The following is a 15,880-nucleotide window of genomic DNA, read 5'->3' as shown; positions in this document are numbered from 1 at the left end:
GAAAATGTCACGCAGACCAACTATCATTGTGCTCAACTACGGCCAATGTAATAGGAACAAATGTCTCCAGGGTAATTGCAACCAACTGTGGCCGGTGTGACAGGAAGAAGAAGTACCTCAGGGTCATAGTGTCAATGTGGCCGGTGTAACAGGAGCAAATATCTCCTAGGGTTATTGTGCCCAAATGAGCCCGACGTAATGGGATCAATTGATGTTCCTCAGGGTTATTGTGCTAAACTGTGGTGGGCGTAACAGGGAGTCCTTAGGGTCATTGTGCTCAACTGTGGCCAGTGGAACAAATGTCTCCCAGGGTCATTGGGCCAGACTGTGGGCGGTGTAACAGGATCAAATGTCCCTCAGGGTTATTGTATCAATGTGCAGCAGGAACAATTGCCTCCAAGGGTCATTGCAACTAACTGGCGTTTGTATTAAACATTTATTCATATCTTCAAAAAGTACCCATAGTTGATAACACCAAGAAAGAGAAAAGACAACAGCAGATGCTATATTTCTTTTGTTTCAGAAATAACACTACACGGTCCTTTTCATACAAATATATTGCACGGTTTCAGAGTGACAGCAAGACTTAAAGGGACAACTTGGGCGTGGTAGTTACCTGACCAGGAGGATGATGACCCTGCTTGACACCATGCGCCGCCACCAGTAGTATCACGGTTGCCGTGTTCAAATAATGATTATAGACGGTGTTGCGAGGCAGTTTTGGACATGGCCAGTGAATTTCAGGCCGGCCTATGGTTACACCCCGTTCTAGTGCATTGTTTATTGCAGGTCCATAACTTTTCAATTATCCTGTTTGGAGAAGTCCCGATCCTGCTGGAAGCCATTTTTGTATGAAAAAAACAAAACAACTCCTGCCTAAGTTGTCCCTTTAAATAAATTTCCGATGGGAAACTTTTATTATATACACTATCATCCTGCACTGCACTCTCGAGTTATATGGCACCGTTAAAGCTGCCGGTCGTAGAGGAATACCTTTATGGCCTTGGAGGTTGGCGCGTAGTCACGGAGCATGGAAGGTAAGCAAATGAACACCGAGCACGGTCATAATTTGGATGGCTGACCGCCGCATATATCACACATCCTGAAGGTGAGCTTGGGCCCAGATGCACAATCCACGTTAGCAGTACCGGCATCCTGAAGCTCGGGCCAACACTCGGTTATATCGACCGGTGTGCGAGGGGAGGAGGATACGACTGACTTTGGATTTTCGAGGATGCAGTGCCGGTGACTTTGGGGTTAAATCCAATGTTAACATTGTAATTGAACTGAAGGGTAACGCTTAGTTGAACTAACGCTGGTATTCTAATGCTGATTGAGCAACTTGGCATGAAACTCCACTCCAGGAAAAATGGGACTGCATGCAAAACAAGCCTTAGATGGCTGGGGAAATTGGTCATGGTTTTTCTGAATCTGGCAAACTAAGTATCATACTTTGGACGCTGAAGTATAGAATATATATTTTCTCAAATACATGTAGTTCGTTTTCTCTGTGCAATCACCCAAAATCAGAATGTCATTTATTCAGCAATTTTTTGGTTGAAAAATCACTTTCATTAGCAAAATAGTTCCATGCGCAGTGTCATTGCCTGAGGAAAATGGCACTTGACTTATTAGTTAGATGGCAAATAAGTAGCATATTTTGAAATTAACACAGAGGAGCTTACATGTATTAAAAATAAACATAAATATGTATACAAACAAAGAGGTAAAGTAAACAGGTAATAAATATACATACAAACAATAAAGTAGTACATATATACAGGTAATAAATACGCATACAAACAATAAAGTAGTACATATATACAGGTAATAAATATGCATACAAACAATAAATACATAGGTATACATGCAGGTAATAAATATGCATACAAACAATAAAGGAGTACATGTATACATGTAATCAATATGCATACAAACAATAAAGGATTACATGTATTCAGGCAATCAATATGCAAACAAACAATAAAGGAGTACATGTACATGTAATCAATATGCATACAAACAATAAAGCATTAGGTATACAGGTAATCCTCACAAATACTGTAGCGCCGCTTTCAAAATCTTAAAAATTTCCCCGATTTTTATTTTTTCATCAATTTCTTTTAGTGAACATGGTTGGCCTTTCAAGGAAGTGCGAAACCAAGAGGATCAGGATAATAACAGTTGGAAAGACTCCCTATACGGTGCCATTGTAAAGTAAGACTTGCAATTTTAACTCTCCAGTACATGAACAAAAGGTTATCAATTATTTTTTACTTATCTATTATTTATTCCATTTTTTATCTGAGAAATCTAAAGATTGAGATTCAGAACACTGCATGGACATGCAAATGTCCAAGTGGAGTTTTTCAGAATCTCAGGGATGCCAATAAACTACAGCAAAAATCTGACATCTTTTTCTTGTAAACACTTGTCCTTTGAACTGCACTAACTTGCACAAAAATGCCTCAAAAATGCTCATCTTTGGTCCAATTTTGAAAATTCAAAGTTTTACAGAGAGTTGAGAGAGGGGTCTTTCCATTCCTGCTATTAAATTTGACATTCAGCAAGAGGAAAAAGTCTGAAATCCGCCTAAGATCGGAAATTTGACATCAATAGAATCTGACAATTGAGAATATCCAACAATAGGCATCTCCTAAATCGTCAGACACACTATACCTTCATCGGACTACATGGAAAGAAACTACGTGTACTAATCCTTTATCTGGGCAGGGGAAGGGGAGCCTCATATCCTAGTGGTTAACACTGCTGGCTACCACACAATAGGGCCCGGGTTTCAATCCGGGGAGAACCCAGGATTGTATCTGTGGATGATCCGGCGTGACTTTCAAGGAACTCAAATTCCTGGCTCTTCACAACACATTCAACGTATGAAATACTTGAGGGGCTGTTGGTTGAGACTAAAAGCTGTGGTCCCTTGTACCTGAGTGTCTATACCAGGGCAAGTAAAAGATCCCACATAGGTGGACAGTAGCCTATGAGTGGACTCCATACCTCCGGCCAAAATCCAATAGGATTTACGACGCCGGTAATATGATGATGATGAAAACAACATACATTTATTACACACAAGTCAGTATAAATATCTTTCTAGGTCAATTACATGCAATAGCATAAAATTTGGCAGTAAAACAAAGCTTAATCTCCTTTGATGGGTCTGTTCATTCTACAAAATGGAATTTGAGAACCAATATATCTTAGAAGAACCATCTCTACAGATGGTATGTAAAATACTCTTAACACCAGACAAAGAAAAGTCACCAGGTCCACCTTCATGGTGAATATTGATGACCCTAGCAATAGCCTATTTCATGCATCAAGCACCCAGAAATAATGGGTGTCTACAAAACCAAGACCTACAAAACCAAGACCCAAGACCCAAGACCTACAAAACCAAGACCCCCACCTACAAAACCAAGACCTACAAAACCAAGACCCCATCTACAAAACCAAGACCTACAAAACCAAGACCCCATCTACAAAACCAAGACCTACAAAACCAAGACCCCATCTACATCTCTCCTTTTTTCAGCAGGAAGTTGCAATTTATCAATAAAACAGAAGCTCCTATATAAACAAGCTCTTTGATGCTTTGTACTCAGATTCTGTTCAGAACATTTAACACTGGTTAAGCTTTTCCAAGAAAATAAGGATCTCGGGGTAAGGATATAATACAAAAGCTAAAATACCTTAAATAGTCCTCTCGAGGGTATTCGTGATAATATAGCCTAGCTTTCCAAAGGGTAAGGGTGAATGAAAAAAAAGAACAATGTAATTACTTCTTGGGCAGGTACTATGGTACTAGGTACTAGTTTGGAGTAGGTTTGTTGATGGATCTTGGTTTTGTAGATCTTGGTTTTGTAGATCTTGGTTTTGTAGGTGGGGGTCTTGGTTTTGTAGGTCTTGGTTTTGTAGACACCTGTGTGGGTGTCTACAAAACCAAGACCCAAGACCCAAGACCTACAAAACCAAGACCCCACCTACAAAACCAAGACCTACAAAACCAAGACCCATCAACATCTTGGGTCTTGGGTCTTGGTTTTGTAGGTCTTGGGTCTTGGGTCTTGGTTTTGTAGACACCCCAGAAATAATTGACTGGCTCGGGGTGGAGTTATCTGGTGTTATAGTTCTGGTGATGGAGTATATTCGTGCCAGCCCTGCATTTTTTGAGACACTTCTCATTTAAAGGAAAACTTAACTAAACTAAAAAAATTAAACCTTCAATTAAAATAATCAGCCAGAGAACGACTAGTTTTTTTTCTATTTTGCCAATGTAAGTGAATTTAGGGGGCTGTTCTAAAAACATCAAAAGGTTGGCCTAACTGGCTCCGAATGATCCTGAAATGCTTTGATTTACATGTCGTCACTTACAGCACATAATTTAGAACTGAAACAATGTATAAAATACAAAACAATCCATTACAAACAACAGATATAGAAAATTTGTCGAACAGTAACGGTGATTTTTGAACCAACCTCCAAATTTGCGACGACACACCGTCCATCTTGTTCATGGAATGACCACGCTCTCGAGATGGAAACAAGGCCAAGGTCCAAGGTAAGTCTGGCCAGTCACCTTGCCATGTTATGGAGCAGTGTTGGGTAGACGTGGGGAGCCCAATCCATCGTTTTAGTTCCACGTAACACAGTTCGGCCTGACTGAAGCATTCACTACCACTTTGCTCTAATGAGAAATGCCCTTTATTTCGTCACTCAAACCAAGGCATATGACCTTTTCTTGGAAATGGCAGTGAATTGTAAAGTCTTAGTGTTCAATCAGTGCCGATTTACAGACATCGCAGTCAATGGATTTTTGGTGTTCTTAAGTCCTTTAACCGAGTGACCTAGATAGATTCAATCCTCGGACCTTTACCTTGCATCCATCTTGAGATCAAGGCCAATCCGTAAACAAGACAAGTACATCATCGAAAATTTGGAGGTAGGTTCAATAACCGTCTAATTTCACAGTCACTGTTTCACGAATTTCCTTTAACCTGGATTATCAAGTAAAAAATTAATCAGATTGAAGTACATGTATAAACAATATAAATGATGATGATAGCACTATCACATTCAACCTGGTCACCACAAAAATCATGCACAAAAATATTACCTGTGAGTTGTTTTATATCTCCCATATTTTGATTGTTTGATTACATACTCCAAGTCAATGGTAAGATTCATACATATGTCATGTAAGTTTATAAATGCTCTCCTAATACGCAATATACTAATCTGCTATGGCAGACTATAACATGCTCAATAATAGAGGGAGACTGTAGTCTGGAGTTGGGTGGCCAGATTAGGTTAGTAGAGTCACCAATAGGTGTATCTACCATCTCACAGTCCATTACGGTATTTGTGGTTGTGCCAGGGACATTTTTATCTCAAAGTCAGACCAGACCCAGCCCCTAGCTGACTGTGCAGTCACCAGGAGACCACGAAGTGACCCCTTCCTACAGTTCCCATTAAAACGGAGTCAATAGGCAAAGGCTTGGGTCCGGTTGTTAGAAAGCATGTTAGCACATAACATCATGCTGATATGTTGTAACATGTGCATTGATGTACATGAAACAAGATGTCAACATCATGTTATAAGTTAACATGCTTTCTAACAACTGGACCCTGGTTGGTCAGATTAAGTTACACAAATTCACTAATACAGTCTCCCCTATTAACAGTACAATTCACGTTTGTATGAGGATATCTGATACTGAATCAAACATGACCCAGTCTTGTACCTGTGCATATTTGGCAGCTGAAGATGACCAACAGGACCCTCTGTGCCTGCCTACAGTCCCCGTTTAAATGATAACAGATCTAATCCAATGTTTTTCCAAACTTCTCCATCCAACATGTCCAACAGCAAATATAGCAATACCTGCCAACCACAGCCAACTACCTGAACATGCACTAACATGGAGTCTCCGGTGGTCCTTATTTTCATCACACATTGTCACAGAAATGTTTGTTTATCAGCTGGCGTTCCGTCTGTGACTTCTTCGTAAGTAGGAAGCTGGAGCAGAACAAAAGAGAAAATCATAATCGAACCTGGGTACTGCAAACCACCAATGAAACGAGTTTACAATCCCCATTCACGGCCCAAACAAAGGTGATCGGTTGACTAAAGAAGCGCCATATTCAATGTATTCATAGTTGAATGCGTCATTTCCGATCGGGGATTGTAAATTTTAGCCATACTGCACATTTGCAAATGATATTGATTTGTGGAGATATAAAGTCCGAAAATAGTTTTTTAATTGGTAAGACTTTAAAGGCCTACACGCCGATCGTTAAAAATTTTGAATTTGTAATTGAATTGAAAAACGTCCAATTGCGAAATACATATTAAGGGGGAGGGGGTCTAAAAATGGTGTTTTCGTGCGTACGTACTTAATGGATGCTCCCTACTATGAATAATAAGTTTAAACAAATTTGTATACATAATAACTGCACTACGACATTGTGTATAAGTGGATTTCTATTCAACTGGACCACAAGTAATTATGAACGGCATACCCCTTTAAGAAAGCTCATAATCTCCCAAAATGATAATCGTGTTATTTCAAAAGAACTTTTGATGAGTTTCAAAAAGAGGGCCACTGTGTAATCAAGCATCAAGATATGACATACAAAAGAAAAGGTATCTAAGGGTAAGGTATTTTAACCCACCATTGGATCTTTCGCGTGGTTCTGGTTATCATTCCGCATCGCATCCTCATATGACGGTGGCGGTCCGATGGTTGGATTCTCCCCCGATGTATCGGCATTGGCCGCATCTGGGTAGCTCCTGGGGGAGCTTGCTGCAGCTCCATAGCCTCTTGGAGCATTGGACACCACAGTGTGGCACCTTAAACTAGCACCTGATGGTACGGATGCCGCGGGTACATAAAAACCGCTCTGAAGAAACAAAATATCTATTCAGGCAAAGATTACATATTCTGCAACAGTTTGGAATGAAAAATCACTTGATTTATTTGGGAGTAATGTTTTGTTGCAAGTCCAGCATTACACATGTTATTATTTGTACCCTAAAAGAGGCAGGAATGGTATTTTCTGTGAAAAGGCAAAAATCAATGTCGGCTATCATGCCAAGCAGAATATTTTGATGGGTTTGGTGACCTGTGGATTATGAAAACTTGACTGAAATTGCTTTTAGTTTTAGGGTTTAGCCGGGTACAACAGGTCAGATACCCCATTTCTTTCTCTTGATACTTGCCTCAGATAGTGAACTTGCTGCTGCTCCATGTCCTCTTGTAGCATTAGATACCACAGTGAGGCCCCTTGGACTAATATATGATGGCACTGACGCCACGGGTACATAAAAGCCACTCTGAAGAAACAGAATTCCTATTAAGGCAACGATGACATATCATACATGAGACCAATTAATCCTCTTATAACATACTATACATTCCAGTATTTTTTATGATGATTAAAATTTTTTCTTTAATCAGTCAATTAGCTGAAGATAGGCAACCACATTTTATCCTGGGTTTGGTGATGACAAGCAGTGGATTACGACTTTTCATCTGAGGTGGATTTTGAGGATTTGGCTGGTACAACAGGTCAGGCACCCCCCGCTTTGAAATAAAGACTCGAAACTGGCCTCAGATAGTGGATTTGATCTGGCAGTGTTGCTTGGACGCCGAGTATAAATATATCTGACCCTAACCGCTGGTGGCCTCATCACAGCAGCTGGTGTTGTCTTGGCCACGCGAGGTCCACCTGACCTGTTTTGTTGATTTTGCGATGTGCTTTGCAGCTCCTGTATATTGTTATATATAGTTTAGACCCTTCAATGAGGAGCCTCAGCGTTAGGACCCTCCGTCACGTGACCACGTGGAAGGAGGCTGATCTCCAGGTATAAACTGGGTCAAGCGATCAGAAGTGCGCGGACCTCCGTCTCTATAGGTCACGCGTTGCCCTATCTATTGTCTATTGCTGGTCATCCGACTCTTGCCCTGATGTGGCTTTTTGTCTAGGAAATTATAGTGAATAAACTTATAACATGATAAGAGGATATTCTTAGTCCATTCGAATTCTGTTGACGATCCCAACATGACATGGTGGAGAACCGGCTTTATCGTAAATTTTCTCTGATCGGGACTTCGTGAATCCTCTCACACGTGCTCGTGTGCTATCTTCCGACTTTAGGATATTCCATCATCCTTCAAAATGCCCTCTAATGGCAAATATATTCAAGCGGAACATCCTATAACGGACTACTCTCTACTGTAGGACCGATTTTCAACTTCAACAGGCCGCCAGGTTGTATATCACCAATTCCGTCCCGAACTCATCATTTTAGAAACCGGTCGTGCCGATTTCTTGACGCCATATTGAGCGCCTTGCTCGATGGATTGTTATACGTCACGTGACCACGTGGAAGGAGGCTGATCTCCAGGTATAAACTGGGTCAAGCGATCAGAAGTGCGCGGACCTCCGTCTCTATAGGTCACGCGATGCCCTATCTATTGTCTATTGCTGGTCATCCGACTCTTGCCCTGATGTGGCTTCTTGTCTAGGAAATTATAGTGAATAAACTTATAACATGATAAGAGGATATTCTTAGTCCATTCGAATTCTGTTGACGATCCCAACATGACAATATCAAGCTGAGACAATACCACCAATGAATATTCATAGGTTGGATATCATCCAGACCTATCAATTAGACGCGAGTATGTTTTTAACTCTCGCAAGTAAATGTTTGGAGAGGTATTGAAAAAATATTTGCTGTGGCAAGTCTACAGATATAAATAAATTGTTTGATGAAAAAATTAGTTTTGAATTTTGATAATTTGGCAATAGGGGGCGTGTTTTGAGATTTTTCTGCCAGTTGGCTGAAAAGAGTAGAAATATCAACGTTTGTCCAATTTGTCGATTATCAAAAAACTGCCATACTTGCCCGACTGTCCGCAATATCATATCAAAATTTCAGATTCACAACCCCAAGCAGTATTTGATGCGTCGCGGTCATACATTGACAATTGAACTGCCAAAAGGCTTTAAAAATCAATGGTGGTGTTGTCTCCTCCCGAGTGAATTTTCCGATTTTCCATCAATAGCTATCAAGATTTAACGATCTGTAATGATGTCATTCCGGGATGATGGTGGGGACTTGTTTATAGTATTTTTTTCTATTTCAGTGACTGTAAGGGTAATCACATCCTTATGGGTATGAACTCAGAATTAGTACGTACTAATGTCTCATTTTGGGACATGTAAGGATTTTCACACGTACTTATGATTTAGTACGTGTGATTTTTTTTAGGACAAACGTGTCACATTTCCGTAAGGGACTTGCTATCTTGTTGCTGCACTTGCACCCATCCGAGAAAGCTTCTTCCCGCCTAACCCAATAGTCTCCAAACTGGGTCTGTTGCTAAAAAATGGAATACGTAGACGATATTGATTTCCATCAACCAAGAAAAGACATCTCTGGACAAACTCCAGCCAGCAGCGACAGAGAAAGCGAATGTCGTCAACTTGATCAAGACCGAGTCAAAACAGAGTTCAGTTGTAGAAGCGATTGAGTTGGACCCATGTGGCATGACTCTCTGGCTGCGTGAATGAGAGCTGGTGCGAGGGGGACAAGACCTTAGGCTTCCTGCAGTGCAGCACCACAGACGTGGTAGCCTGCTTAATACAAAGACACATAGTTATCCACTCATTACAAAAACTATGGAGCTGACAAACCAGGATTCTGTTCATTTCTCTATAACACGTACTGCTTAGCCATCATGCTCAGCAACTGGCAGCAGCCAGGCAGTGACAATACCTTACTTGACAAGTTGTAGGAGTGCCTCTGCAGACCCCTCCATTCCACTTGTTGACTGAACAGCCTCATCAGTATAGAACCCGTCGAAAAAGGGGGCCTATGGCCTGTTATGTGTAGCACTATGCGATTCACTGATTCATTCAATATTTCAGTCAGAAATCGAATGAATAGTTTCTTTAGTGAAAAATAAATCAAATAAATTGTCAATCGAATCGAATGATAGGTTGTTTTATCAAAAATGTATTGGGAAGAGTTTAAAATATCAAGACCTAGATCAAACAATCTCATTCGATTCTTACAAATCACCTATTCAATATTAATCGCATAATTCGTCATATAGATTAAAGTACATTTCGATATAATCAAATAGTTCTTACAAAAAATTGAATGATAATTTGATTTTAAGAATGAATGTTCATTCGATTCCATATCAAATGAAAAGCAATATTCGATTTAAAAATCAAATGGTCTATTTGATTTAAATCGAATAAAAAATATATATATTTGATTTCAAAATCGAATGGTCTATTCGATTTAAATCAAATGATTATTCGATTTAAAAATCAAATTATCTATTCGATTTAAATCGAATGATGTCTCATTCGATTCTGCTCCTATTCCATTCGATTCTAATTGGTTGCTAGTTTGTTACGTGACTACGATTGACCAATCAAAATCGAATAGAAATCTACAAAAATCGAATGACATATTCAATTTTAAATCGAATGGTCTATTCGATTTTAAATCGAATGACCTATTCGATTTAAATCGAATGAGTATTCGATTTCTAAATCAAATGGTCTCATTCGATTCTGCTCCTATTCCATTCGATTCTAATTGGTTGCTAGTTTGTCACGTGACTATGATTGACCAATCAAAATCGAATAGAAATCTACACAAAATCGAATGACCTATTCGGTTTTAAATCGAATAAAATCTGATGATAATTCGATTTTAAAATCGAAAGACCCATTCGATTTCAAATCGAATATATGAAATCGAATAATACTAAAATCTAATTCATATATTCGATTTGAAATCGAATTTACATTCGATTTAAATATCAAATCGAATAGTGCATTCGATTTTGAAATCGAATAGCTATTCGATTTCAAAATCGTATATACTTCTTATTTGATTCTGAAATTGAATATACTTTGATTAAATTGAAAGATTTGGTGTAACTAAAATCGAAAATGCTTCGTTTTTTGACCAGTTAATGCGATATATTTGAATCTGATTTTGATCTATTTCTTTCACCTTTTGATTTTTTCTAAGTTATATTCGATTATGAATTTATAGTGTTTGATTTGATATACAACAAGAACAGTATTTTTTGTTGATAAATGTTTGAAAAAAATCGAATGAATATGCAAAAAAATCAAATGATTGAGGGAAGAATCGAACAAAGTTGATTAAAATCGAATAGATAGGCACAAAAATCGAATTTTAATTGCAATGTTGCTCAAATCGAATTTTGCTACAAAAAACATGCCATAGGGGGCCAAACAAAAATGGTCAATCTTAGGTGTTATGTCCTACATATGGACACCGTGACAACTGCTCGGATGGCACTAGACGTTGCCATCACTGGATCGAAAGACGGCAATGCAGAAATTTTCCTGCCTGCCGCAAGAGAGCACTGGACAAGAATACATTCCCACCGAAAGGATCAATGTGAGGTTTGTGCTTCATTAACCTCCTATCCTGCGGTGTTTTCTCTTGTTCCGTGATTGTTCGTGACCTTGTGACGTGCCACACACAAAGTGAACCTCTGTTTGGCAATTGTGACATTTTCATTGGTTTTACCAGGGACAATTGAAGCAATGCCTAAGGTTCACCGGGAATGAATACACAGCCATATGCATCACTCCCCTGACCAACAGGGTATATGCCAATAACAAGAAGAGTAAAGTGCCTCAAAATAAATGAATGGAGACAACAACAAATTAACTTTCACTTTCTTTCATCATCCTCGAATTTACAAAAACATACAAATAATGAGTTCCAGCACGCTAAGATGAAGTCAAACTGTCCCATGACAGGTTTTTGCTAATGTTAACCTTTGACAACTTTTAAATCTTGCACTATCATCGTAAATAATCTGCCCTCCAAACATTCCTGTGAGGTTCCAGTTTCCACCAGCATGATGTCAGAAAACCTAAATTCAACCCAATTTTGGGCTCACTGAATGACAATCCACCCTCAATTAAAAGCACATTGCATTGGCTACTTTGCATGCGCTCATGCTACAATAGTTGTGCAAACCTGTCCAAGTCTACACTCACCTTACACCCTGGAGAATCGGTTTCCCAACAAATGCATTTCTGGAGTGGTCAAGGAAATAAAATTGTGTTCATCAGATGATAATTAGGGTTTTCAAGCATAATCTGCATGACAGTTATATGCAGAAGACATGTACCGCGACCAGCACTCCGCAGAATGCAGGAACCAGTTGTTTATTTTCCTCTCAATTCAATGCAATTGGTGTCTTACATGTATTCTACTGATTTCAAGATAAGATGGGACTGATTCTCCCAGCTCCTTCCCATGTAAGACCATTCGATAAGTCTAGCGACCAGCCTAAATACAGATGATTCTTGGCTTATCTTTCTCGGTTGAGAAGCCGATTCTTCAGAATCAATAAACACAGTCGCTGCATCCAATGACACACCATTCAACATGTTTAATGATTACTCGGGGATTGAAACAATGATCACAAAGACGCTCTATAATTGCCCGATAGCGGGTGACTGGTTGCGCTAAAATAGTACATGCCAGCAAGTAACGAAATCGAAGAAGCCAGGCAGTTACGTGCACGTTTGAACGGAAATGGCAAAAATCTCGCTTAGAGATCAACAGGCAACTCTACAGGTCTCAATGTAACCTCGTTTCCAAGCTGATCAATGACTCAAAGGTCTTATACACAAAAACCGTATAGAAAGCTGCAACAATAAAGACCTTTTCAAAGCAGTGAACAATTTGCTTGGCAAAGCCAAAGCTGCGCCTCTCCCGAAAATACAGATCATCTCGCGGATGCATTCGCAAGTTTTTTCAGCGAGAAAATGGAGAAAATTCGAAACAAACTGGCAGACAAAAGGGACTCTGCATCGATTTCATTTAGTGAACCGAACTGTCCTTCAGTAAGAAGTATGGGAGTATTTCAACCTTGCGCAGAGGTTGAGCTACGGAAGCTCATAATGACTGCACCCATAAAGAGTTGTAGTTTGGATCCCATTCCAACGTGGCTCCTTCGCAAATGTTTAAATGTATTGCTTCCTTCTCTTTTTCGGATTATCAATTTGTCTCTCGAAGTGGGCGAAGTTCCAGCTTCGATGAAGTACGCCATCATCACGCCCCTGTTAAAGAAAGCATCATTAGATAAGAACGAACTATCAAATTTACAGGCCGGTTTCGAATCTGAGTTACCTTTCAAAACTGTTGGAGAGAGTAGTTGCCTCTCGCTTCAAACTGCATATGTTAGCAGAAGGTCTATATGATCCCCATCAATCTGCCCATAAGGAAAACCACAGAAACTGTTGTGTTGAAGATGTCTAATGACATTTTGCTTGTCCTAGATTCGAATAAGGAGGCTTTGTTGGTTCTCCTAGACCTCTCGGCTGCGTTCGATACTGTTGACCATATCATTCTGCTGAAGCGTCTGGGAAACCGCATTGGCCTTACTGACATTGCATTGAAATGGTTCGCATCATATCTTAGTGAACGAAAGACGTCTGTATCTGTTGCTGGACAAACTTCCGCCAGGGTTGCTTTGGTTTTTGGAGTACCACAAGGTTCGGTGCTAGGGCCGCTGCTCTTCAATGTGTATACCTTGCCCCTTGGGGATGTAATGAGGGACAAAAACGTGGAGTCTTATGAAATGTTCGCCGACGACAACCAAATTTTGAGCGTTTTTCCTGCAGAACACATGGTACTCGGTGAAACAGCGGTTACTAACGTTGAGCACTGCATACATGATGTTGGTCAGTGACTCCTTCAAAACAACCTGTGCTTAAGACTGAGTTCTTAGCCATAACTTCAACAAGGAAAACCCCGTCAATTAAGCAGATAACGGTAGACAGTGCCGTAATATCTTCCTCAAGTTGTGTGCGAAATCTTGGTGCCTGGTTTGACAGTCGCATGAACATGTCAGTCCACGTCAAAAAGGTGTGCCGTGGTGCATTTGCAAACCTCCACAAAATCGGTCTGATCAGGAAGTATTTAGACCAGACTACAACCAAACGGTTGGTAAATGCGCTTGTTACCTCGCGACTTGACTTCAACAACTCCATTCTCACGGGACTCCCGACAAAAACCATCGCTCCGATGCATAAAGTGCAGAACTCCGCTGCTAGAATCACTACAAAGAAACGTAAACGTGATCATATCACCCCTGTTCTTCAAGGTCTACACTGGCTACCTGTAGCCCAGTGCATCCAGCACAAAATTCTGACCCTTACTCACAAATTTCTGAAAAATCTTGCTCCACTCTACTTACAACATCTTGTGCATCTCCACTCCAGTAAACTTAACACCCGTTCAGCCCTCTCCGTCAAACGAACAAGGGCATCCTACGGTGATCGCAGTTATATGGCATCTGCTGCAAGACTGTGGAATCTTCTTCCTCATGAACTTGCCAACACCATCGACTTTCTGCCTTCCAAAAATCTCTAAAAACATTTCTCTTCAAGGAACATTTCGGGCCAGTGCTTTAACAGTCTCATCACTGAGGAGCGCTATATAAATTCGTGACTCTTATCTTATCTTATTAAGAAAGCATGGAATTTTAATCCTTTCAAGACAGAGTTTGCAGATCAAGTGTCAACATAAGTAGTATCACCTGGAAACTGTAACCTCACAATGGATGCAAGAAAGGTTTGAAAATCACATGATTCTTGGATAAGGAAACCATTCCACAGAAAAAAAGGTCTTTGATTTAAAGCTAAACAACTTTACCAAGGAAACACTTCAGAAAAAATTCCGACTTTGCCATTTTTGCATCACTTAACATGGTTACCTTATTTCGCTTCAAATACCCACTTTAATATAATCACGGTTACTGAAGATGATGATAACGATATATACATAAACATCTATCACACACAATTTAAGTAACAACCTGATCCTGCTTTAGATCAGTGAGGAGTATTTCAAAAGATCAAAGTTACAAGAATTTTTATAAGGCATCATAGTACACATTCCCTCCAATGTATTCATCCAAGAATGAGATCACAACCATCACATCCTTGACACTTTGAAGTTATAACATCATACGAATTTGAAACAATAAGGAACAACTTGGGCATGAGATTTCGGTGGCCATTAGGTTTATATGGTAAATCCAGATCGCATCTTTGAGTTGTTTCGACTCAAACGGATTCAGGTTATTCCGATAATTCAATGCAGTTCCATTTCTGTTGTCAACAATTCTTTAATCTATTCAGTATTCAAGATTGATTGATACAGCTGCGGTGTTACGGAAAATAAAGACATTATGTGTGTATATTAGAGAAAAGTCTATTGAAATAAAAATTGACACAAATAATTGGTGTCGCCATTATATTACGAACGCATGCAGCGATATCGATTGCCCTGTCTCATTCACAGATAAAGTATCCGGCTATTGTGAAATCCATTTTTGTGGGCTGTTCACTGATCGTCTCGCCAGGAAGCTTAACTTTGAAGGGACAACTTGGGCGTGGATTCACCTAGCCAGGAGCTTGACACCATGCGCCGGCATCCTTGTCGTATCAAACTAATGCTGACCTCTCATAAGGATTTTCGCCAGTGTTGCGAGGCAGTTTTGGACATGACTATTGTGAATTTCCAGCAGGCCTAAGATGACATCCCGTTCTTTTGCATTGTTTATTGCAGTTTAATGATTTTTCAATGATCCTGTTTGGAGAAGTTGCGGTCCTGCTGGAAGCTGTTTTTGTGTGGAAAACCACATATCTTGTGCCCAAGTTGGAAAGTTAAATTTAATTTTAAATTTCCTGCAGATCTCGACGTGAAAATATTCCTGGACCAATTCATCCCAAACAATCTCTTATTGACCAAATCAGTATTTTGTGAAGT

The 15,880-nt window shown here is 39.8% G+C and overlaps 1 protein-coding gene across 1 annotated transcript; it reads right to left on the bottom strand.

Moving 5' to 3' along the window:
• Positions 1 to 5,662: 5,662 nt before the first annotated feature.
• LOC135496108 (uncharacterized) lies at positions 5,663 to 14,124 on the bottom strand. The gene is made up of 4 exons (XM_064785245.1): positions 14,071 to 14,124; positions 7,241 to 7,354; positions 6,694 to 6,921; positions 5,663 to 6,037 (listed from the first exon to the last, which is right to left on the bottom strand). The coding sequence occupies exons 1-4, from the start codon at positions 14,122 to 14,124 to the stop codon at positions 5,978 to 5,980; spliced, it is 456 nt and encodes a 151-aa protein (XP_064641315.1). The 3' UTR covers positions 5,663 to 5,977.
• Between the last annotated feature and the right edge of the window lie 1,756 nt (positions 14,125 to 15,880).

This window comes from Lineus longissimus, chromosome 11, assembly GCF_910592395.1.
Source record: "Lineus longissimus chromosome 11, tnLinLong1.2, whole genome shotgun sequence".
Classification (NCBI taxonomy): domain Eukaryota; kingdom Metazoa; phylum Nemertea; class Pilidiophora; order Heteronemertea; family Lineidae; genus Lineus; species Lineus longissimus.
The sequence above is the reverse complement of the archived record's forward strand: the minus strand, read 5'-3'. Positions and strand labels throughout refer to the sequence as shown.